Source organism: Nothoprocta perdicaria, unplaced genomic scaffold (genome assembly GCF_003342845.1).
Source record: "Nothoprocta perdicaria isolate Ctin4 unplaced genomic scaffold, notPer1 scaffold_228, whole genome shotgun sequence".
NCBI classification, from domain to species: domain Eukaryota; kingdom Metazoa; phylum Chordata; class Aves; order Tinamiformes; family Tinamidae; genus Nothoprocta; species Nothoprocta perdicaria.
In genome coordinates, this window is record NW_020455450.1 from 512,639 (window position 1) to 538,086 (window position 25,448).

At 46.1% G+C, this 25,448-nt stretch overlaps 1 protein-coding gene across 1 annotated transcript; it reads left to right on the plus strand.

Moving 5' to 3' along the window:
* PRDM10 (PR/SET domain 10) lies at nt 1-25,410 on the plus strand. Its single transcript, XM_026039306.1, has 23 exons — nt 1-631; nt 3,485-3,671; nt 3,998-4,162; nt 5,122-5,181; nt 7,172-7,291; nt 8,132-8,339; nt 8,730-8,971; nt 9,623-9,826; nt 11,481-11,553; nt 12,168-12,285; nt 12,510-12,639; nt 13,540-13,767; nt 17,323-17,670; nt 18,025-18,180; nt 18,369-18,548; nt 18,881-18,991; nt 19,334-19,534; nt 19,727-19,870; nt 20,353-20,523; nt 21,716-21,856; nt 22,028-22,199; nt 22,716-22,828; nt 23,073-25,410. Exons 2-23 carry the CDS (start codon nt 3,579-3,581, stop codon nt 23,307-23,309), a joined length of 3,615 nt encoding a protein of 1,204 aa, XP_025895091.1. The 5' UTR covers nt 1-631; nt 3,485-3,578; the 3' UTR covers nt 23,310-25,410.
* The last annotated feature ends 38 nt before the right edge of the window (nt 25,411-25,448 follow it).

Here is a 25,448-nt window from a genome sequence, read left to right on the forward strand (position 1 = left end):
ATTCTTGAGAACTTTACATACAGCGGTGCAACACTTGAGTTGATAAAGACCTTGACTTTCCCTTTTTGTTCATGTTAGGCTCTGAAAATATGCTTGTTTTCCCTATTTTCTGCCTCATCGTGCTTCTATAGGCATAATCGATAGGTTATATGATGGGTTGGACACAGTAGCACACGATGGGCCTTGGAGGTCTAAGAGGTGTATTCCAGCTCTTTATTGCTTTGATGATGAACGCGATATAAGGACGTAGAAAGATGGATTCCTTGTAGGCAATTTGAGTAAGAGTGAGTTTGGCCGAGTTATTCTGTTCATTATGTGATTAAATAAATTGCACTCATGTTTCCTATTGTGGAAATAGTCTTTGCTGTCCTACGTGTGCTTCCCATCTCCGACTCGCCACGAAAGCGTAAATATTGTGGGCATTTATTACAACCGTTCAGCCGAAACGCCCGGGAGCTGCAGTTCCTTGAAGCAATAACTGCTTTTGATGAACGTGGACGCGGAGGAAAAGACAGCGCTGTGACTCGGGAGGCAGCGGGGTTACAAACGCGGCCTCCTCGCTGCTCCGAAGGCGAATCCTTGCCAGGGGCTCGCAGGAAATGCGGCTGCCCTGCCTTCTAGGCAAGCCGAGGTAATTAACTTAAGTGTGGGATATGGCTTTTGCAGACACATGTGCGCTGCTCCTCCGGAGCATAATAAATCAGTGTTAAAAGCTGCAGGAAGACCCGTAGTCATAAAAGCTCTTTTTGCAGCGGTCTTGCTGTCCTTGCATATGGCTCCTGCTGCAAAAGGGTGGACAGTGAGCTCGGTGCTTAAAGGATTAAGCTAATAATGGCAGCTCTTATTGCTGCAGGGAACCCCCATCTATAGGCAAGGCCCTTTTACACCAGGGAATAAATCACATTAAGCTGTTTTTATGCACCATTATTGTAAAGTGGGCTCTCGTTTGAGATGCTGCAGTGGCTTTATGGCTCCCTGGCAGGGGAGTGGCCCTTGCTTCAAATTCTCTTCTCATCTTAGAAGGGCAAAGAGTGGATGTTTGACAGGCCCCGGGTGGTGCTTTCTCAGCAGAATGTCCTTAATTAGACTAGGAGAGGTTGCTACAGATGAAGTCCCCGGAGTTTTGGTCTCTTTAGCTGCTTGCTTTTTGATCTTTTTTGGGTATTGCCTCTTTCTGAATTTCCCGAGCTCAGTTTTTCAGTGAAGCACTGTGTGGTTTTGCTGGGCTGCAGCATCATCTCAAATCCTTGCCTACCGAGGGAAAACCAACACTGGCTCTGCTCTTACTTGAGGTCTTTCCTTCAAGCCCCATGTGCTCGCACCCCAGCTCTGCCCCCAGGAGTCAGAGTGATTAAAGGGTTTTCCAAGGGAGATTTCCAAAATGAGTAGTTCAGACCGTGACACACAAAAGCTCTGCAGACACTGATGGCCGCAGCAGAGAAGATTTTGGGATCACATGTAAAAGGCAGGAACTGCAAAGGAAGGCCATAGGTCTTGGACACCAGCAGGTCCCCAGAGCACGTTAAGGAGAGGAAGGTCAATGTGAACTGTGGGAATAAGGAACCCGTTTTGGCTCCAGGAGTTTGACTCGCCTGCAGAGCAGCATCTGCTGAGGCAGGCAGCTGGATTTTGGGGATGCTGAGACCTCCAGGAGCTCCATACCCTTCCTCTGAATCTCTTGAAGGCCTCTTTAGTCTCCTTCCTCCTCAAGGAATCAGGATTATTCCTGCTGAGATGAGTCAGCATCCTCAGACCACCAACAAATAGCTGCTTGTTGGGAAAGTCAGTCCAAAATCCTGCTACCTGTGGCACTGTGTGGAGTTGGCCATAACGGTGCCATTCTCCTATGCAATTAAATCAGCCAGTAATTGAGTTTTGTACTAACAGGGTGGTTATATTAACCCCCCCCAATCATTGCAACCTCTAGCATTTGTTTTCATTGTTCTAAGCAATTAGGTCTGGGTTAATGGATTAAACTACTGGCTTTTGTATCCTAATTACCTGAATGGGTTCTTGGATAATAGCGACAACAGGGGCAAATAAGATGGGCAGTTAGTTTTCTGCAAGATCAGATATGAGGAAATGCCTGAATTAATCCTTGAGGCTATAAGAAGTGGCTTTAAGCTAGCTGGATGAAAGGTACTATATATGGTATGCAGGTTATATATGTATATATTGCAGCCTATGTTTGCCATAGACCCTAGTTTTCGACACCTGGAGAGCATGATGCTGAAGCACTGAGGTGTTTTATCAGTCCATAACGTGGTCCTTTCTCCTCATTAATGAGATCCTCTAGCTAAAATGCTGCAGAAAGATACAACATTGTAAATTTTTCCCTCTTCTCTCCTGCACTTTGGAGTTACTGTAGTAGTGATGTATAGTAATAGCTATAGAGAATGTAGCTGTAAAGAGATAAATAACAGAGTGCATACATAACAGAGAGCATGTATAATAGCTATCAAGAACTATTGAAATAGCATTTTTCTTCCTTTACCCCCAAATCTACTGCTGAGAGTTTAATGTGAAGGCAGAGCAATCATTGCACCTCTCGTCAGTCACCCCTTTTCAGGACATCATGTGCTACATACATAGTATGTTGGTCAGCGTGAGAAAGGCAGAACTACCAGAAATAACTTTCCCAAAGTTTTCCTTAATATATGTGAAAGTAACATGAGTTTTTCCCACTGCTCAGATCAGTGACATTATCCGGAGACGTCTCCGTACTAGTGATTTATAAGTTCTGGCTCAGACCTGTGGTACAGTCAGTGCTCAGGTCTGCAAAGCTCATTTGCTGCTGGTGAAATTAGCAGAAGGCAGAAAGTGCCGGCTTCTTTCTTATCTTTTTTTAGCTTGTCGGTGACAAGCCAACTGCTAGCGTTTATGGGAATAAATTATGGCTAAAATAATTTGCATTTAAAATGCAAATGAAAGAAAGCGTCAGCAAGGAGCCTGCTGCTTTCTTGCTGGTGCACGGACTGGGGAGGCACTCGGTATAAAATCAAGTTAATTGGACTAGCTGAAAAATGAAATGGGCTCAGCCTCATGCTAATTCCTGGGCCTGTGATTTAATGTGACATTAGAGACGAAGGATTGGGAAGGTGCTGAACCACTGACTAAACCAATCACCAGAGCTGTAAATTACACTTCTGAGATTCCCTGTGGCAGATTGAGGGGCTCCAATAAAATTGCAAGAGGTGAATAAAACCTAGCGTGGAAGCAATTTGTCAGGATCTTCAGGCTTGCAGCAATTAGAGTTTTAAGTTTCATTGTTCTTTTGCTAAAAGTCATCTCCTGAAACGGCAGCTGAATATCAACTAAGGCTGCAGCTTGATGCAAGACCAAAGCTGCTTGTAGAAATAAAGCTGTTTGATTTTTTTGTGGGGGGAAGTAGCTGGTGATAGCACTATACATCCCCTTTTAATTGCAACCAAAGCTGCTTGTGCTGTTCTCTGCTTTAATATCTTGGTCTCTTCTTTCTTTATAGCCATGTTCCTGAAGACCACTTTGTCTTCTGCAAGTAGAAGCACCGTGAACAGATGAATCTCTTCAGGCAAACATTCCTCCCATAGAGGCCTCTCATGGAGCACCACAGCAGAGAGGAGATGGACTCCAAAGAGGAAAGTCCTCAGGTGTGGGCTGACTCTGCTGAGCAGGAGCAGAATTCTGCTCAGGTGACTAGTGCCTTCCAAAGCTCTCCATCTTCTCGCATGCAGTTGGGCCTGCAGCTGTGGTGAGGAACTTAATCCAGGCACCTTTAGGAGGTGCTATTTGTGGCAGCCAGGTCTTGAGTTAAAATGCAGAGGAAAAGGGAGGAACTGGTTGTGGTTTTTGTCTGGCATCATTTAGAGGACATTTTGAGCATCATTTGTGCTGTGGGATTTGTGTTGTATCCTAAACAGTAGGTAGTTGGGACATATGTTATTCCCTGCTCCCAAGATGCTTCTGCAGCCTGTGGTTTGCATGTGTAGAAATGTGAGTGCAGGATCTGTTCTTCCAGGTGCACTTTGTCCCTGAGGGGGGGACAGTGGCCCAGATCGTGTACAGCGACGACCAGGACCGTCCCTCGCAGCAAGTGGTCTACACAGCAGATGGCACCTCCTACACCTCCGTGGACACCTCGGAGCACACGCTGGTTTACATCCACCCCGTGGAAGCTACGCAGGCATGTGTGGTTCCGAGCCCACCCCTTCCTGGCACCTCCAAAAGGGAAATGAGCTTGTTCCAAGCTCCAGCCAGCTCCCCAAATGGCCAAGGGCTGGCGGCCGCGTTTGCAATGCCTTGATCTGCCCGTGCGTGACAAGGGACTTCACGCTGCTCCTTCCAGTCTGATGTGCAAATGTGGCAATCAAAGGATGCTGGGCTTAGAAAAGATGAAATGCTGGTTATTTTGTTGGAGGAGGGTGAGGTTGTAATCGGATCAAAGGTGTTTTTAGAAACGCTGATAATCTCTCTGGAAGTCCTGCCTCTGCTGTGTTTGGTACAAAGCTGATTCAGACCTCAATGGTCATAAGAAAGACCCATGTTTTTTTGGAAGAGTCCTTGTTGTGCATAGTGCTCTTCTCATAATTAACAGTAACAATAAATCTGTTTTTTTCAGAGAATCACAGCATATTTAATCTAATTTTGCAGTCAGAAAAGGTTGATTTCATAGGTCTAGATTCTTTTTTTCCTCTGAGTAATTATATAATAATTAAATATCAAATAGCTTTTCTCTGACAGCTTGTGTTTAGGCTGTTAAATAGTATGCATCCATACCTCTGCGTGGGTAGATAAGAGTGAGGAAAAGGCAGATTGTCAGGAAAGTTTTATAGTCTCTTTGGTGATGTGACAAATGAGTAGTGCTACAAGGTGCGTGTCCGTGACACTTGAAGCCACCCTAGCAGTGCCTCATGTGCCGTGGTCTCTGTGGTGCAGTTCCTAGCAAGCCCACAAAAGAAATTCTTATGTTGTAGCCTTTATTATTTTTATTATTTTTTCTTGTCCGAAAGACGTGGAGTCTTGTTCTTCCCAGCCTCTGTATGTGCTTGTGATAAAGACCTTTTTTCCCCCTGGTTTGATGAGCCTTTTTCCCTGGTTTGAGCCTTTTTCCCTGGTTTGATGAGCCTTTTTCACTTTGTCTAGACTCTGTTTACAGATCCGTCCCAAGTGGCTTACGTCCAGCAAGATGCTACCACCCAGCAGGTAAGAGACCTTGTTTCCCTGGCCCTGAAACTGCAAGGGAACATGCACAGAAGGTCAGGGGACCTTGTTTTGGTGGCAGGGACAGAGAAGCCACTTGTGAATTTGTCAAATGACAATCCTTGATTGTCACTCCAGTGATGATGAGCAAAGAGCTTACCTTAGTGAGCCAGTGTTATCTTGGCTATCTTGTGCATGAGTGACAGCTAACTCGGCCTCTCTAAACTGTTAAGTTGATATGCAACCAAAATCCTATTTTCCTGTCCCAGATTTTAAATCTGTCCACAGCATCCCTTTAAAAGACTTAATAAGCCAATGAGACTAACCTTATTTGGAAGTCCTTCTGGAAGGACTGGGATTGCAGTTGTCCAGCTATGGATTTTGGCCCAACTTCGCCAGGCTTTTTGTTTGATATTTTAGATCCAGGTCGTTACTAAAATGCTTATTTTTTGGAATGCTTGAAGAGGAATGAAAGGATAAATATACATTAACCGTAAGATTTTTACCTGCTAGAAAAAGGAGACTTTCCAAACTGTTGAGCCACAAGCAGGAAACAATTTGACTGACAGTACAGTTGTCTCTTAAAAAGTCCAAATCTCCAAATACATTCAGAGTATGTATTTTTATATTTCTAGATCAAGTTGCTTTTATAAAAAAGCCAAGCAATGCCACTTAGGTGTTTTGAACCCTGCTTTCTAACAAGTGTTATTGATAAATATGCAATCCAATTAACTGAGTGGTTGTATATGCAGTGCACACGATGTGCTGACATGGCAACAACGCTGGGGAGTTGTTACTCATGTGTTCAATATCAAGGGCATAACTATGTGTCTTTCAAAATAAATGTTGAGGGGATTGAAAGGGAATTCAAAATCCCAGCTCTCTGCTGGTCTTTCGGGTTTTCCTGTCTGCCTTTTGAGCTTACAGGATCCTGGCCAGGTTTTTGGAGGACCGGACTGAGTTACTCCACTCTCGTGTCCTGACTGGTGTTGGCTCTCAGCGCCATCTCTCACCCACCCTGAATCAGGGCTGTGCCCTTGTTACCCACCCCAAATCCAGAATTTCTCCCTTCTACCTGCTTGGCAGCACCTTTCACTGCTCTTCTTTATTCTCTGCTTCTTAAACTCTCTCTAAAGGGGCTTTCCTTTTAGTCCAAAAGCAGAGGCACAAACTAGAGCCCTTATAATGTTAAGTACAGAGAAGGATGAAAAAGCATGTGGGATATCAGTACTGATCCCGGGATAGATAAACTGAACTCAAAAGGCAGCAAGGGTAATTCCTGGCAGCTGAATTTTGCTTTGGTTGATTGCTGAATAGATGGGAACAGCAAATTAATGGGTGTAGTAGTATGCATTAATATTAATGTCACTACACAAGGAAATGAGTAGGAAAAGGGAAGCCAAAATGTACAATGTAGCCAAATAACACGGGGGAAAAATAATTGTTGGAATCCTCTTGTTTTGGAGGGCTTGATTTTCCAACCAAGCTAATATACCTTTGGTTTCTATGATGAATCTTGGTCTGGTTGAGAAGGAAGAACAGAAGAAAAGGGAGGAGATACCTCATAGTGTTTTTATTTATTTCCTCTCTCCTAAAGGAAAAAAAGAAAAAAGGAGGAGGAAAATTTGGAGGAAAAAAAATGAAGTCCTCAATTCAGTAGCTTTACTAAGAGCTCCTCACTTGTTTCTAGTGCAGTTTCCAGGCTGGATTGGAGCTTAAAATTAAAAAGGGGGGATAGGAGATTCATAAGCTGCAAAGGCTGGGCTGGGCTTTGAAGCCTTTCCACTTGTCCCAAATGCTTATTCCCAGCCTGGGATGTGTTTGGATCTGCAGGTTTGATCTCTGAGTCCACCCTCCCTATTAGAAACACCCTTAAAACCCCCAGTTTGGGGCCTGCTAGAGGCTTCCAGGGAGCTTTGCATGCAGGGCCCTGCCCGTATGTGAGTGATGGACGGGAATGCCGCAGTGCTAAAACGAGTGCCTGTAATTTTAGGTAACGGTGCTCTTGCCTGCTGCTGCCCAGAGCATGAACCCCAGCACCCTGCCCGTGCTCAGCAACGTTGCCCAATCCCCCCAGCAAATGGCCCTGGAGCAGGGGCCACAAGCAGATAGAGTAAGTTGCCAGGCACCCTTTTGTTTTTTCCATGGCTCTGGTTTCCTTGCTCCGGTGTCTTGGGATAAAATGTGGCTGAGGGAGATGGGAGGCAAAGCAAGGAAGTTGGAGCGTAGGGTTGTTGCCTTCAACCTACCTGGTTCATAGGCTCCTTGTGGGGTGTGTGGGGTTTTTAGGAGGGCTTGTGTAGCTAATGTACAGAGCAGGCTATTCTATAGATTCTATATCAACCACTTTAAAATACCCCTTTCAGGCTGGAAAATCCTACCTTGACTGTCACGTAGGGCCAATATCCTCCGTGTCCCTTTGCCGTCCTCTTAAGGCAGCTTTATTCTATATGGTAGCTCTTGCTGAGAAACCTGTGAGTGAAAGTGAAGGGAAATGTTCATTTGAATTAGCAGAGGTCCTTCATGTCTTGCAATTCAGATCTAATACTGGTGTTACTCCTCCCATATTGATCTCCACACCTCTGCTCCGGGGGTTGTTTTCATGTGATAGTACAGCAGGAGACCAAAGATCATATGTAAAAATGCAGAGTTCTTGCACTTCTCCTGAAAATACAGCTTTTAGGCTCTGGATCATTTCCACCAGCATTTATTGCAGAGCTCCCCTGGTTTCAGTTCAGAGTGGGCTGTGACACAGAGCTGTTCAGAGCAGCAGATGTGCAAAACGTCCCTCTGCAGTCATTTATCATACAGTTCCCCTTGCCCTTCTTTCCATTACCAGAGGAAATAAAGAATAGCCTAGCGAGAGCTTTCATTGCTTGTCTTTGTGAGAGTGTGATTTTATTTTACCTTGCAAATGGGGAATCAACCTTGGTCGTTTTTTTTTTGTCCTCAGGCATCACTACCGGTGCATAACCAGGTGTTACCTCCTATGGAGGCAGTGGATGGTTCGGACCCTTTAGCACCTTTGCAGAATCAGATGGGAAGGATGGAAACGAAAGAGGAAGACGACGAAGATGAAGACGAGGATGAAGAGGGGGAAGACACTGACATGGATGAGTGGGATCCGGATCCACCTCGGCCTTTTGATCCCAATGATCTCTGTGAGCATATGAAGAAGGGCACAGTGGATTAGCGGTCTCTTGCCCTTCTTTTTCCCTTTCCCCTTACTCCTTTTAGTAAAGGGAGTTAAAGATGATTCAGGTTTTAGCATTAATAACCACTTTCCTGAATTATTCCCAGAAACATAGACTCCTCTTGGGCTGCTTCACCCAAAAAGCAGGATTCTCTCTTAGGCAGAGTCTCCAAGCAGCTTTATTCCTTCCTTTGCAGAGGGCTGCCCTCTCTAATGTTTTAAAGGCTATTGGAGTAAACATTCCTACTGCTGAACCCAAGGTGTTGAGAGGAAGATGATGGTGTTAAACTGTCTTTTCTGCCCTGGTGCTTGAATATCTGCCTGATAAGTGTCCTTTCTCTCTGCTTTTATGATGTAGGGTGTGAGGAGTGCAATAATGCGCATCCGTCCGTGTGTCCCAAGCACGGCCCTCTGCATCCCATCCCAAACCGGCCTGTGCTGACGAGGGCGAGAGCCAGCCTGCCCCTGGTGCTCTACATAGACAGGTTCCTGGGAGGTGTCTTCTCCAAAAGGCGCATCCCCAAGCGCACGCAGTTTGGACCCGTGGAAGGACCCCTGGTCAGGCAAACGGAGCTCAAAGACTGCTACATCCATTTGAAGGTTTGTGCCCTTGGGAGGAAAAGGGAGGAATTGATGCCTCATCTTGGATTTCCGTAGCTTTGAATCTGTTGCTGTGCCAGCTGTTTCGCTGGAGGACCTTCTGTTACTTCCACTGGTCCTCAGCAATTCCTAGCTGGCTTTGATGTGATATCTAGAGCTACTGGTGCTCTTCAGGGTGACACAGTCACAGTGACTATTGTGGCTTTCTGGTGGTGTGATGTATGGCACTCACTATTGAATGCAGTGAATCACTCTCACATGGGTTGCAGTGGCATCTGGACATGAAAATAGCTGCTCCATCTCAGGATGTTTTGCAGCCATAAAGTTGTGTCATGCTGTGCCTTAAGCTAAAAATATTTCTCCTTCTTCCGCTTTCCCTCCTTCCTCCCCCGGGATGCAGCGGGGAGAGGCCACCCCACCAAGGCTGTTTGCATGAGGCAAGATGGATTTGATTAGCTGGAATCCATTTACTTGTCTGATTGGTAGTGGGTCCTTTATTTTGAGTTTTTAAGTATTTCAAGAATGCTGCCGCCTTCTGAATCCCTGTTAGCAAAGAGAAAACATCAGCTATGCCTTTGTAAAGTCAACCTGGTGAGCTCCTGGGACATATATGAGCTTATATGACTTATATAAAACTGGATTTTACTACAGGTGTCTCTTGATAAGGGTGACAGAAAAGACAGAGACTTGCAGGAAGACCTGTGGTTTGAACTTTCCAGCGAGGCTCTCTGCAACTGGATGATGTTTGTGCGCCCGGCTCAGAACCACCTGGAGCAGAACCTGGTGGCCTATCAGTACGGCCACCATATTTATTACACGACCATCAAAAATGTGGAGCCCAAGCAGGAGCTCAAGGTAGTAGGAAATTACATTTCATGACTCGTTTTTCCCCTCTTTAATCAAGCTTACGATGGCCTGAACCAAATGTCACCGAAATCACACGTCAGCCACTGACTTGCAGGATTTAAATGAGCTTTGGTTCAGATCTTGCATGAGGAAGTTTAAAAAAAAAGAGTATGTAAATGTTTTGTCTGTCCCTGCCATGCTTTACAGCACACGATTTGCAGATGCAATCTCATTTTTATTGCAGCAATCTTGTCTTTAGTTCTGAGTGCCCTTTCCTGATAGGGCTGCGTGCCCTTGATGTGGTTTCTGGTGCCTTGAGTGTCTGGAGTGTCCCTCTTTACCTGCATTTTCTGCTCCTGGGACATTTGCAGCCTGTGGGAAATGACAACAAATATTGTGACTTCCCTGGGAGTTATTTATTGTCTTCTCTAAGAGTGTTTTGATTACTTGGAACTCCAAGTAGGATGGCCTTCGTTTGGAGCATCGTTTTGGAAACTGAGGGTAACCTGGTCTTAGATATCAGTAAATAGTTTGTTCTTCCCTGAATCATCCTTTTTAAACCAGGAAAAAAAGCCTGACTTAAACCCTTGTCCCTGATTTTTAAGAGCAGGTTTGATTTTTTGGCCTTCTCTGAAACTGGTCCTGAGGTAGCTTAAGCTAATCACTAGAAATCTGGTTAATCCCTTCTAATTGTATCCAAACATCATTTTTCAACTGTTTTTTAAATCAATTTGAAAGCAGACCTTAATTCAATCTGTGCAGACCTGCCTGTGGAGGCACCATTTTTCTTGCTTCCTGTGTTAGCGGTGCCTTTTGGGGTAAAATTAGTTGGATAATTGGAAGTGAATTACCCAGGCTCGGTAATGGATTTTCCACTTCAATTCGACATAGGGCATTCATACAAATTTTATGGAAGATTGAGGCGGGTGGATTAGTGAATTTAAGCAGTGGGAGCTTTTGCATTGCAGGACAAGCTCCAGGATTCCCTCTTTGGTTAGGCAGATGCCTCTAAAATAACATGTCCCTGTGTGAGGCTTTGAAGCAGGGCACAAATGGCACTCACCACTGCTGTGAAAACAGCTGTGGTCAATCCATGTTTAAACTCACTCAGGTTTTTCATGCTGAAGATCTGTTCCAGCCTCCTTGTGGCGGTGTCTTTCCTATGGGAGCCTTCCCAAGCAAGATGGGATCAAAAATGAGGCAAGAATGCAATTAAATGTGAACGTCTGATTTTGGGGTTCTGTTGTTTACTTAGAGCAGCGAAGAAAAGGCAAATCCCTCAAATTAAGGATTTTTTCCCTATTTCTCATGGCACCCTAGCACATCACAGTACTTTGCAGGCATCCATCCTTTACCATCCTTTGTCCAAGTTTCAAAAGATTAATCTTATTTCTGTTTGAAGCACTGTGAGATGAGCACTCTTATGGGAGAGCTATACCTTAAAATTAAATGTTTCTGCTTTCGAATCAAAGCTGGTTTATTCCTTAGCATCTTGATTTCAGGAGGCTTTATTATTGAGGGTGAAAAGAGCAATGGATTAGTTAGGGATTGAGGCAAGCACTGTCAATAAGGGAGGAAAAAGACAAAACACAACATTTTCGATGAATTTCTCTCAGTTCTGCTCCTATTTAAGAAAATACTGTGTATCTCATGCCTGCTGCAGGTGTGGTATGCTGCCTCTTACGCAGAGTTTGTGAACCAGAAGATCCATGACATATCTGAAGAGGAAAGGAAGGGTAATTTGGCTTTTTCTCTTTGTGTGTGTGTGTTTTATTTCCTCCCAAGGTAATAGTAGCAATGTGGAGTTTTGATGTTATTCTTTAATTTGGGGTACATAGTGCTTCTAGTTTCTGTTTGGTTAAAGGACATCACTGGGCGCTCTCTGCTAACGCTCTTCACACTAGCAGTAATTTAACCTTTAAGTATTGCTCCTGGGAAGAGGTGTATTTCCGTGCTCCCAATATTGAGTCCATGTGTGACAAATCTGTGTGTAACTGCTTGAGGTGGAGGCATTTCTGTTAACATCACCTAAGTCGCATCAGAGATGTGATCCTGTGGGTGTTCATACGACTCGGGGAAGATTTTTGCAGCCAAATGTTTAAAGCAGAGGGAATAATCCATGCAAATCTCCCCCAGTGCCCTTTCTGGCTCTCTGCAATCAGTCCTAGTCATATCACAGTGTAGAGAGAGGATAAAAGCCAAGCTAAATTGCATGTGTGCTGGGTATTCTGCAGTCAGTCTAACCTTCAAGGCAGAAATATGGCCCACAGAGGACAGAAAGGCCTGGAAATAAAACAAAAGAGTTGAGTTGGTGGCTGAAATACTGTTGTTGACGTTTCCAATTGAACAGTCCTCAGAGAGCAAGAGAAGAACTGGCCGTGTTACGAGTGCAATCGGCGCTTCATGAGCTCGGAGCAGCTCCAGCAGCACCTCAACTCCCACGATGAGAAGCTGGACTTCTTCAGCAGGTACCAAAAGCTTAACTTGGCCTATGTATTCCTCCGAGTGCAAAGTAGATGTGTATGAACCAGGGCCTTAATTTTGCTGCAGAATTTTGGCAGGTTTTATTACTGCAGTCCGTTGTTGCTTAGCAGTTGCCATTGCCCCACTCAACTAAATGGACACACAAAAAGAGCCTGGATCCCAACTCTGTCCCTTTTATCCCTAACCTGGAGCGCTGTGTTTTCCATAGAGCCAGAGGCAGAGGCCGTGGACGAGGAAAGAGGAGGTTTGGACCAGGCAGACGCCCGGGGCGCCCGCCCAAGTTCATGCGCATGGAAATAACCAGTGAAAATGGTGAAAAGTGTGAAGAAGGGACACAGGTATATTTGAGGATGGGAAAGCGGGGGGAAAAAAACATCATTTTGGGTGTTAAACTCTCTAGAAGCTTTTTAGGCATCAGTGGAAGATGCTCCTCTGATTAAAACCCACAAAGTTTTTGGCTTTATCTATAATTCTTGGTTGGGGAACACTTTGATTAGTAGTTAGCAAGTATGCTGGAAGGACAGAAATGCCATGATTTATGATACCTTAAAGGGATGATGCTGCTGAGATCAGGTGGGAGAGAGTCCCATGGAAAGAAGCCACTCCGGTGAAATCCCAAAGTCCTGCTTATGTTTTTAAGCACATTTTAAGTGAGAGGGAGACCTTATGCCCTCAAACTCACGTTGACTCGGTGCTCTGCACTCACCACTGACCTTGTTCAGCTTCTCTCTGCTTTTTATTGGAAGAAACTATTGTCATCCTCTTGCCTGGCTTCCACACTTAGTGCTTTGCTTTTTTCCCCAGTTATTCCTGTCTCTAAAAACCCTGGAAATCTGCCACCTAGACCAGCACTGGGCCGTGGGCTCGTAAATCATTCCAAGCCTCTCTGTCCATTACGGGTCCATCGCTTATAGCAGCTGCTCTCCTGGCAGCTCTGTTGTCGTCTTGTCCCGCACCTGCTTTTGCCCTGTGAAAGCAGCCTTGATCTGACACGTTTTTGGCGCTCTCTTTCTTTGCTTGTGCTCTTAAATTCCTTAGTTGCTTTGTAAGCAATTTTGTGCAAGGGTCAATGCTTTGTCTGGGGGGGATTTTTTCAGGGGGATGCACTAAAAGAGGTACCATGGGCCATGTGTCGAGCTCGTGGTTAAATACGTAGAAATTTTGTTGTCTTGAGTTAACACGAGTGTTTTTCAGTGGGTGGGGGGAATAATCACTGGTTGTATGATTTGCGATTTCAGGACTTGCTGCATTTTTCCAGCAAGGGGCAGTTTGAGGAGGCCGGACAACCTCCCCTGAACGGGCTGGAGCAGCAGGACGAGACTCCGGGGCCACCCGCTGCGCAGCCGGCCCTGGATCAGCACCCGGAAAACCACCCGGTGCCCATCCAGCCGCAGCACGAGGAGAGCGCAGTGCCCACGCAGAGCACCATGACAGCAGATGACATGAGGCGAGCAAAGCGAATCCGGGTAAGCAACGAGGATGGTGGCTCGTGTCCTCTCTCTCCTTCTCATTTTGCTGCCACCCAGCAAAGGCTGGACCTGCCAGCACCAGCTGGTGCCTTTCTCTGCAAGTAGCCACGTTCAAATCTGCTTCTCATTTGGAGCAAATTCCCTCCTCCCGAGAGGAAGACGGGTCTTGTGGGCAGAGCCAGTAGTTCATGAGCTGCTAGTGAGAATTGGTCACCAGTTGGAGCCAGTTCAATTCCAGCACAGGGATTTTTTGGAGTGAAACAAGCCCTGTGAGCTGGCAAGCAGGAGTGCTTCAGGCACCGCCTGAATCATGGTACTGTGGCACAGACTAATGGCTTGTTCACGGCACCATCTGTGGCTCTCCAAGCTGTTGCCTGGGAAAGAGTTGCCAAAAAGGAGCCACAACCTCAACTGGAATCTATTTACTTGACAATGCTGATGATATTTAATGATAAAAGCCTTGATTGAGGTGGAAAAGCTGCCTCTCTGAGATGAAAATCTGGGCGAAGAACTTTGTGTACTGACAACAACTGCTTTGAACTTGAGCTTTGTGTCAGCTGGGTGAGCTCTGAGCTCTTTTTTTCCTCCTCTACAGTGTGTGGGAGGGAAATGATTCAAGCAAATAATCCTTCAAGCCATGTAATTGTGAGCCTAAAATCTTTTTCCTCCCTGTGTAAAATTCTGATTATAGAAAGGAACAGCTGCAATTGGGGTGAGACTTTGTTTTTAGGGGATGAGGAAGAGGATTAAAGAGAAATCAGAGTTGAGTAACTGTTCCTTAGAGGAAGACGTTGAACCAAATTTTGCTGTTATTTCACAGCAATAGATGTGCAAATCTGGGAGTGTTACTCCAGCAGCTTATCTTGGTGGGAGCACTTGTAAAGACAGAGAAGGAAATATGTAAGTTACTTGTGGAGCTCTTGTTCCCTGGAAATGTATATCTGGATTGCAAATCAGAGGAGTGCGGTGGTGGTTTAGTCCTCAGTTGCACATTTGTATCCCCATATGTCTGAACTTGTGTTCAGCAGGGTCCTGGAGACAGCACCTTTTCATAATAACATGCAATTAATGATATAAATGCACATTTTGTCCTAAAATGTGCCATATGGCACTTTTCTAAAGAGCAGATAGGAAATCTTGGTTATGATTGGGATCTGTGTAGCTTTAGCTTCTGCGTAGTTCGCGTAGGATTTTGTTCCTTAGGAGCAGTGATTTCCTTATACTGCTGGATTCTGCCCTTGAGAAACTGGAAAAACATATGGAAATCTTGCTGAATTGTAGGTTTGGGGGAGGTTGTTTCCTTATTTTAATGGCTAAAACAGTGAAGTGCTTTAATTCTAGTGGGAAATATGGAAGGAATCCTGGTATGCGGGTTGCCGATGAGGATCGGTTTGTTTTTTAGCATCAGAGCTGGTGGAATTCACTGCAGATGGAGCTTAAAGAGAGCAGTTTTGTCCTTGGTGTTTCAACAGAGATATGCCCACCCCGGTAGTGAGAAGGGCACAATCTGGTCCGAGGCCAAAATGACAAAAAATCACTTTTTTTTCCCCAGTCTTGTACAGTAGCCTCACTAGGCAGCTGCCTATATGAGAAAACATGAAAGGTCACAAAGCACCTTCAAGATTTTCTGTGGTTTTTATCTTTGCCCTTTCCCTCCCCTTGGGCAGCCATTAACTATAGGGTAGTCTTGAAGATTTGCTTAGTGTTCCTGGAGGCAAAAATTCCCTTGGTGGGAATTTTGCCAAAGCCAGGAGTGAGCTTTAGTGTCAGCAACTGGCCCTAGGAGTGACCCAGAGAAGTCAAACCTTCTGTTTTACACTCCATAACATAAGTATTTTTCTCTCCCTCAATGCTGCCTGCTCAGCTGGAGCTGCAGGTAGGTTTGGGTTAATTTTTTTGTTTTGTTGCTTTTTTCCCCCCTCTCTTTTTGCTGTATCTCATCTAGTGGTGCGTTACAGCATTGCCTTCAGTGCTGGTTTTGTCTAATTTTTACACAGCGTGTGTCTATCAGCTTGTCACTTGGAGTGTCCCTCTGCATCTCCTCCTTTTGCTGCAGTTCCTCCACTCATGGAGAGTGGAGATGACAAGAGCTCCTGGGAGGCCTCCTTCGAAGCTCTTGTCTGAAACTGTTCACACTTGGTTTTTAAAATAGTAAAACAGTTGCTCTCACGTTCTCTTTTCTCTGGAATGAAAGGGTAGGTTTCCCTCTGCAGTTCAGATGGTGAAAAGGAGCATTCGGGTTCACTAACTTCATCTCCAGCAGAGCATTTCACACTATTCCCAAGCTGTTCTCTGGTTCCAGCACTAGAGCTCCTCGCTTTGCTCTCTCCGTGTCAGCTGTTTGGCACCCGCTTGAGGGACACAGCAAATGTCAGCCCAGACATTCCCATAAGGAAAGGAGAGAGGAAACCAGGGGAATGTGTTTGCTGGAGGGCTCACTGCATCATATGGAGAAATATGCAATATTGAACGTGTGTAAGCAGAGGTGCCAGCAATGTTCTGCTCTGTGTCTCCACTAGCACGTAATCAGTGTAACCTCTGAGAAGGCAGCAGTAAATGTAGATATTATTTTGGAGACGAGTCAATATTCCTTAGGTTCCTTGCAGAAAAAGGGCAGTATCACAGATTCCTTCGAGTGCAGTTCGAGTCCCATAGTGTTAACAAGTTTTCCTACATGCACAAATATGAGTTGTTTGCACCTTTGCAGCTAGTAAACTCCATTTTAAAATGAGTGTTTGCATAACCCATTATGCTCCCCATGCCATATCCCTACAAATCTGCAGTATCTAGAAAAGCAGTTTCATTTTGGATTGTGTATGATCAAATTCACAATCCGACAGTGGAATTCATCAGAGTTCCCCTTGATTTAGCAAAAACATTTCTCATTCATCTCTTCACTTTCAGAGCCTCGTGCTTGATAGATGCTTAAAGACAAAGTTGTATCTGTTGTTCACACATTCTTCCCTGTTGCCTTTGTGCTCCTGCTGTGATGTTTTCATGTTTATTCCTCTTGTCCCTAAAATCCAAAAGGTTCCAGAGGTTTTCAAGGCAACGCTAAACCACCACCGCACGTCTCTGTGGGGCTCTCTGCAAAAAAAGGGATTTTGATGTGTGGTGGAGTTTGGGAAGCCCTGCTCCAATGGGATAGATAGCAAATAATCCCACTTTTTTGGGGGGGGGCTGAACTTGAGAGCCAGTCCTGAGAAATTGGGAATTGCAGCTCTATTCTCAGGTCTCTATGTCAGAGAAGATTTATTTTCCTTTAGCCCCAAAATGCCATGCTAAGAGCAAGGGAGCTAATGGTGTTAACAAAGCAGAACGCAGGAATTGGGAGGCTCCTGGATTTGCTTCTCCTGACCGGATGTGTAACTGCAGGCATATCCCTGAGCTTCTCCCTATATCCCAGTGCCTCCTGTAAAACAAAGCCAATATCTGCAACTTAAGAGCATATATTGAAATTCCAGTTTATTTTCTGGTATGATTAAGCTTGGTAATGCTTGGAGGAGGACTGGATGCACGTGGCCAATGGGTTTTTTGGGCCGTGTCTTTCAGAACGCAGCTCTTCAGCATCTCTTCATCCGCAAATCCTTCCGCCCCTTCAAATGCCTGCAGTGTGGAAAGGCCTTCCGGGAGAAGGACAAACTGGATCAGCACTTGCGGTTTCACGGGCGGGAAGGCAACTGCCCCTTGACCTGCGATATCTGCAACAAGGGCTTCATCAACAGCAGCGCCCTCGAGAGCCACATGAAGTTCCACATGGACCAGAAAACCTACTCGTGCATTTTCTGCCCCGAGTCCTTCGACCGCTTGGATCTGCTCAAAGACCACGTGGTCGTGCACGTCCACGATGGCTATTTCACCTGTCCCACGTGCAAAAAGCGCTTCCCGGATTTTATCCAGGTGAGGGGCAAGGCTGGTTGGGAATGCTGCCTTTCGGCTCACCTGCAAGCCCTCTGTTACATTGATTTTTCAGTAATGTGTTTGCATAGTAGGACATGTCACAAGCTGGAGACCTGTATCAGCCATAAATTGGAAAGGATGTTCAAATTGCCCATTCAGATCTGTAGCAAAATGTTATGATTTTGTAGAAGCCTGTGCTCAGATATCAACTGTTTTGATAAACTACCTATAATTCAGAGCAAATGTCTGCCAAAGCAGAACTCAGAACCATTTCTCACTCAGAATTCCCAAGCCTGTTTTCCTACACAGTTTCTTCTAAAGAAATTCCTTTCTGCTGTGCTCTGCCCCTGCCAGGTGAAGAAACACGTGCGCAGCTTTCACTCGGAGAAGATCTACCAGTGCACCGAGTGCGACAAGGCCTTCTGCCGTCCCGACAAGCTGCGGCTCCACATGCTGCGCCACTCGGACCGCAAAGACTTCCTGTGCTCCACGTGTGGCAAGCAGTTCAAGGTGAGATGCCTCGAGGTCCTTCCCAAACGGCCACCAAATCGGGGTGGCGGCAGCTTGTACATGCTCGCTTTGCTGTGACGCCCTCAGGGGTTGGAATGGACCCGTTCTGGGCACTGGAATACTTGGAATTAGGTGCCTTGCAGTTGCTGCTTGCAGAAGGTGGTGCTGATGCTTTTCTCTTCCTGCAGAGGAAGGACAAGCTGCGCGAGCACATGCAGAGGATGCACAACCCCGAAAGGGAGGCCAAGAAAGCCGACCGCATCAGCCGCTCCAAGACCTTCAAGCCTCGCATAGCGTCCACGGACTACGAGAGCTTCATGTTCAAGTGTCGCCTGTGTATGATGGGCTTCCGCCGGAGGGGCATGCTGGTGAGTGGCCGCCTCTTCTGGTTCCACTTGCAGGCTTCTCTGCTCGGTTCGGTGAGACTGTTTGGGCTAAAGGTGCAATTTCAGCGCTGGGAACAAACAGATGCTGAGAGACTGAGAATTTTGTAGCAGACCAGAGTGTTTTTGCTTTGTTCTGTTCTCAGCCTCTGTGTGTGCTCAAAATCTTTCTTTTTTGCCACCTCCTGCTTCTTCAGAGGGGCCTCTCCTGCTCCTGCCACTGTGAAAGGATGTTTGCAATTAAGATCTCTTGCTACCACTTTGGTGAGCGTTGTGATCTCTGCTAGCGAGATCTGCTCTTTGTTTCCTTCTGTTAGGTGAATCATTTATCAAAGAGACATCCAGACATGAAAATAGAAGAGGTGCCAGAACTCACGTTGCCTATCATCAAGCCCAACAGAGATTACTTCTGTCAGTACTGTGATAAGGTATGGAAGAAAGTCACCCATCAGAGGCTAGTGCAGTCCTGGATGTGTGTGCAGCCAATTTGTCTGCGTACAGGAGCATCTGGCAAGGCTGGTAGCCTTCTGGAGAAGCTTGCCAGCATTTGCACTGCCTGCAAGGAATTAAGGTGAAATGCACTTAAGCTAAAATATCTGGATGCTGACTGAAGATTTCAATTCTTTTCTGGCTTCAGAGCTGGTAGATGTGAAATACTCTGATCCGGCAAACGGTGACGCGCTCCTAGTCCTGAAGCTCCTTAAGAACTCGGTCTGTCTGTATGTCCAGGATGCTGTTATACCCTCTCACCTTAAATCTTTACCCTGCAGGTGTACAAAAGTGCCAGCAAGCGCAAAGCCCACATCCTGAAGAACCACCCGGGCGCGGAGCTACCCCCCAGCATCCGCAAGCTGCGCCCTGCGGGCCCGGGAGAGCCGGACCCCATGCTCAGCACCCACACACAGCTCACAGGCACCATCGCCACCCCGCCGGTCTGCTGTCCTCACTGCTCCAAGCAGTACAGCAGCAAGGTAGAGCCTCGTCCTGCTGTGGGGTTGTGATCCCTCTGTCCCCAAGCTCTTTTATTTTGAGTCATGGCACTGGCTTTGTGCTGTTCATGCAAGCACAGCCTGCTCATGCCATGCTTGAAAGCACAAATGGAAAGTGGGGTCACCAACAGGAAGGTTGCAGGCCCTCTAATGTGCTTCTCCATCTCTCTGCAGACCAAAATGGTACAGCACATCCGCAAGAAGCACCCCGAGTTTGCTCAGCTGCCCAACACGATCCACGCGCCGCTGGCCACTGCTGTCATCAGTTCCACTCCTGCTGTTCTGACCACTGACAGCACCACCGGAGAGACTGTTGTGGTAAGGAGGCAAGGGATGTTACATTAAAGGGAGGCAAGTGGCAGGCGTTGGGTTACAGCGTGTGTTAGGGTGTTGCTTGCGATCACTTCTGTGCTTGAATTGATGCTTCTTTGTTTCTGTTCTGTGGGGAGTGACATATTTCTCTTTTGGGGGGCTCTATGGATGTGTCTGTCTTTTGTGCTCCCTTCCTTTCCTTCCTTCAGACCTCCGTGTTGGTGATTCCACCTGATATTTGCATATGTACCTAAGTAACACAGGAAAATACCTCACCTGGAATACAAATGCTTCACTGGGATGCTTCAGCTGAGGTGCTCTCTGGTATATAGTTGCCAGTGGCTTGAGGACTGGATCGAACTCCCATTTGCTGGATCTCTGAAATCCTTTGGACAGGGCGGCTGCAAAAATAATAATAAAGTTCTGTTAGCCACAGATTTAAACCTTTTTATTTATGTTGTTAACCCTGCATTTCTGCCCCTTCCCAGACAACAGATTTACTGACGCAGGCGATGACAGAGCTGTCACAGACCCTCACCACGGACTATCGAACCCCTCAGGGGGACTACCAGCGCATCCAGTACATCCCCGTGTCCCAGTCCACAACTGGCCTGCAGCAACCTCAGCACATCCAGCTGCAGGTTGTTCAAGTGGCTCAGGTGGGTAACCCACCGCAGGGCTTCCTGCTTTTGAGCCTCCCTGTATCAAGCCTGCGCTGCCTCGGGGCTGCCCTTCAACATAAAGGGGTTGATAATGCATAGGATTTGATAATTGTACTGGATATAGGGGTCCTGCAAATCTTGGTCAGCTTGTCTTAAAACAGCCCTGATTTAGTTCATGCTGCCTGGGCACCGGCTGACTGTTTTGTGGGCAGAACAGAAGCAGCTCTCAGGCAAAGGCCATTGCAGGACAGGCCCTGCAGCAAGTGGCAAAGTGGGTCACTGGGTGACCTCTCCTTGGCTGCGAGGACTCATTTGGGCTGCTTTGTCCTCAGGGAGCCAGAACCCAAATTTAAAAGAACAGCAAGTGTTTGCTTTCCTGCTGTATTGTCTATTAGCAAGCTCATTCTCTGTCACACTTGGCAATCTCTGAAATATAAAAACAGAGCATAACAAGAGTAATGGAGCTGTGGGAAATTATATTCAGGTAGCCCTAAGTAGTCACCCTCGTCTTCATTTCTCTTATCCTTCAGATGAACCTGAAATTGTCACATGCTTGTATGTGAATCTGAATTTCAGTGTTTTCTCTGGCTCCTCATTGCAAATTTGCTTACAAATTTGGCTAATAATAGCCTAATCAATGACCCTAGTTAACATGGAGGCTGCTTTAACAGTGCAAGTAATGATTCCTGCAGCTCATATTAATTTTATGAGGCTCTGAGGCTTGTAATTAAATTACTCTAATGACCAGGTGTTGTTTCAGAATGCTTTTCATCAGTACAACTCCAAACACTGTTTTCTTGCTATAGATCTCTGTCAGACTTGTTTTCAGATATGCGGATCTTGGGTTTATATTACATAGAAGGATGCCTTTGAAGGATGGTCCAGGGGTTTTTCCATGTATTTCTGTTCAAGTCCAGCTTCTGCTAGACCAGACAACTTAAATGACCTTAGGCGAGTCAGTGCCATTGAAGCCACTGAGTTGTCACCATCTCAGAGACTTTGTGTCTGTTAAATGAAATTTTCTGTCTCACGGGAGTGCAGTGAGGGTAAATTCATTTAGATCAGTGGTGCTCCGTGGCCCCAGTAAGGCTCATTGCTCTAGAATCCTGCCTGATAGGAGGGTGGTTCCTTCATGTGGGGTGTTGAAGCTGGGGTGTTGAAGCAGGCAGCTCTGCTTGCATTTCTGCAGGCTACCTCACCGCACCAGGCTCAGCACTCCACGGTGGACGTCGGGCAGCTCCACGATCCCCAGACATACACCCAGCACGCCATCCAGGTGCAGCACATCCAGGTCACGGAGCCGGCCCCGGCAAGCCAGCCTTCAGCACAGGTACCCCACTCTCTTCTCTTACACAGAGAGCTTTGCAGTTCTTTGGCTTAACATACCAAGAAATGCCCTATTTTTCCTTGATAAAGAGGGTATGAATATAACAGTGTAGAGTTTCGTAAAACCCTGAATGTTTTTTTCTTACCCTCCCTCGCCGTTGTGATGGCTTTTTAGGCTGGGGGTCAGCCCTTGAGTCCCTCCTCCCAGCAATCTCAGCAAGAGCTCAGCCCCTCGCAGATGCAGCCAAGTGCATCCACGCCAAATCCAGCCCTCCAGCAGCAGCAGCAGGGTTCTTCAGTGCAGCACACGTATCTTCCTAGCACATGGAATTCATTTCGGAGCTATTGTAAGTGTCTGTGGAATCTCTCCCTGGAGCTCTATATTGGTATATTGTCCATTTCTCCAGCTAGCAAATGGGACAGTAATTCCAGAGCTCATGAAGCTTCCTCGGTATGCATAAAGGTCTAGGAAGATGCATAGTTACACCCAAAAGAAGTGGTGGTACAAGGGCATTGAAAGCAGCTTGTTTGAATTCAGATGGATGCTTGAATTGTGGAGAAGAGGAGGGTGACATGAAATGTGACCATGCAGCTCTGGAGAGTGTTTGGGGGATTTCTTCTTGAGGGAAAACAAGACCTGATTTAGCAGAGAAGGGTCCAGTTCCACATGCATATGTTAGTTGACATAGTTCTGTTGAGACCCGTAGAACTATGGGCTTCTTACTACATGGATTTCTGCTTGGCAGCTGCCTTTGTTTTGGGTCCTGGGCTTGTTAATGTGTGCACCGTTATCACTGTTGCCTTTCCAGGTGGTCTCTGAGGTTATAACTCAAGGTAGTGATGCTCTAACTTCCCTTTTCTAGCATCTGAGATTCAGATGATGGCCATTCCCCAAGGCCAGTACGTGATTGCAGAGACAGCTGTAGGTACTCCTGTCACGACTGTCAACACGGGGCAAGTGAAAGCAGTTACACAGGTAAGGAGTGTGATTATGGTTTGGTGTTGGTGTGTTTTTGCTTTTGTGGCCACAAAATAATGCATCAGGTTCAAAGCCTTCCCTTTGAGGGTTAAAAGAATGCCAGAATGATGATGGGAAGGGCACAGAGAACAGAGAGGAGTTGTGCATCTAAACGGGTCCAGATTGTGGAGGTGAAACGAGAGTCATAGCAGATGTGAGGTGAAACACAATGACTGCTTCCCTTTTATTATTCCCCGTGCAGACTCACTATGTGATATCCGAAGGTCAGCCCGATCTGGATGTCAAACAAAACTCGGCGCTCTCCGGTGAGGTACAGGTCGGTGTCTCCCAGCCGTCGGGCCACCCTGATACCTTGGAATCTCAAACGAGTAACCAGCAGCAAACCACCCAGTACATAATCACTACAACCACCAATGGGAACGGGGGCAGTGAAGTGCACATCACTAAGCCAAGAACTTTCTCAGCAGAACATGAGTGAAGAAACCCTGTGGTGTCATTTGCTCCTATTTTTTGACCTCTCCCCAAAGCCCAGATGTGTGGGCGTCCTGGAGCTCGTGGGATTTAACGTGTATGCTCCCTTCAGCTAAAATCTTGGAGCTCTTGTTAATGCTTTAAGAGGGTTTAAGTCCCCTGTGACAATGAAGAAGCACCCTCCAAATCCTTCTGGGATGCCACTTTATGCAGCTTTTAACAAAAAGGACAAGAAGAGAAAGGGAATCTCTGCTTGCCCTGGACTTCAATTTTTTTGGCATGTCTGCTGACCCTTATTTTTCCTTTTTGGAAGCGTCTCCAGTACAACACTTATTTCAGTGGTATGGGGAAAAGCTTGGTTGGAGGCTAACTGGCAGATTATGTTCTATGTATATTTTCACTAGGAGCTGTTAAACAAGAGGACATCATGTAAATTGCTGGTGTATGGCAGAACTGCTTCCTGTGTGTTTGTTTCAGCAGCCGAGGTGAAAGGGAACGTGCCAGCTCCGTAGCGAGCAGACTGCCCGGAGAAAAAGAGCAGCAGCCAAGTGGGGACTCCTTGTGTATGTTTGTGGGGATCGAGAGAGCATCGAAGCTGTGAAGCTGTGCAGAAGCAGTCCATTAAATTATTATTTTTCCAATCCTCTAGAACTGTTTACATGCTGTCTGCTCGGCCCTACCTTACCAAGCAGTTCAGAAGAAGGAGAAGGGCTGTCTTAAGCCCTTGTTGTCTGGAACAAGCTGATTGAAATCAGAGTACCTAATGGTAGGACGGAGCCACTCTTGTCTCTTTCCCTCCTGCATTTGCAGGGAAATTTTTTGCCATAGCCTGCAGAGCAGCTTCTGCTGTGACCTCTAATGATGCTTGTGTCAGGAGAAGATGAGGGTAGGAGAAAGAGAATAATCCTCTTTTTGATTTGGAGGTTATACAATCAAAGGGCACTGAAGCCTGTGCTGTGTTTTTGCTGTTGGAGACTTGCTTGAACATGCAGCATTTGAAGAGAACCTGTCTAAAACCAACTCCAGGGCAAGCCTCCCAAGTCACAGGGTAGTTGTCTCTGTTGCTACCCCAAATTGGATGTTTTTTTTTCCCCTTGAAGACTGGATGGAGAGCTGGTTACTCTTTTTTTTCCAAATACCATGTTAACAACACCCTAATTCTTGTGGACCGTTTCATAAAATGACCGGCCCTGGACTCAGGAAAAGAAAAATACTAGTGGACCACTATTACAGGAGGTAGAAAGCCATCCACAAGAGTTGCCTGCTTTGGTAGACCTGGTCTGTGTATAGAATTCATGCTTAGGGACCAGGAGACATGGGGAGAGAAGTTTTATCTTTTAAGGCAGTGTAATTTTTTTCTGGTGTAATTCCCCTTCATGGGTCTTGTAGGTTGGTTATTTAAAGCATTTTGGTATTGGCAAGGATGACTGCAGCTCCATGTACTGTCAATGAGATATACTGTATGTGTCTAACCCTCCATTCACTCTGCTTGAAAACTCACCCCAGAACATCAGTGCATATTATTTAAAAACAATAAGTTTTGTCTTTATGGTCTTTGAGACCTAAGAGCTAGGAAAGGATCTCTATTTTATTTTGTGTGTGTGTGTGTGTGAATTCACTCTGTGCTGTGTCGAGGGTGAATCTGCCATTCCTTTACCCAAGTACTCCCAAGATTTAGGTGAGCATTTCCATATGGAAGTGCTAACAGGATACAGTATCAAGCCTTTTGGTGGCGAAGCTTTTAAATACAAGAATTAAACACTCAACGAGCAGAAACCTTGTTACTTGCTGGCAAAGCCTTGTAGCACCTTTTGCTTTTGGGAAATAATGTATCTGTCACCTATGGTGGGGAAATAGTGACTTGCATGATGAGATAAAATCTTATTTAACATACTAGCCAGCTCAGAATGGCCTGCACAGGGAACCTGGGATTGATTTGGCAAAACGTAGATGAATTTGTGCCTGGGATTTTGATTCTGTATCAAGGCATTAACAGGTGGGGCACTTACATGATTTGTAGAAGGTGCTGAGGACCTGAGCTCCCCTCTGGTCCATTTTGGTGATGATTGCTGTTGAATTGCGGGGATTTGGGCTGAGCTGAAGCCACGTTGCTGATCACCTTTGAGCATCCACGTGGGTCCCGTGG

Bases quoted from the DNA above. Each gene is read 5' to 3' on its own strand.
- PRDM10 (XM_026039306.1), top strand. From the start codon at position 3,579: ATGGAGCACCACAGCAGAGAGGAGATGGACTCCAAAGAGGAAAGTCCT. The intron at 8,340-8,729 runs GTGAGCATATGA...TTTATGATGTAG, and splicing joins TTTTGATCCCAATGATCTCT to GGTGTGAGGAGTGCAATAAT. The intron at 12,640-13,539 runs GTATATTTGAGG...TTGCGATTTCAG, and splicing joins AGTGTGAAGAAGGGACACAG to GACTTGCTGCATTTTTCCAG.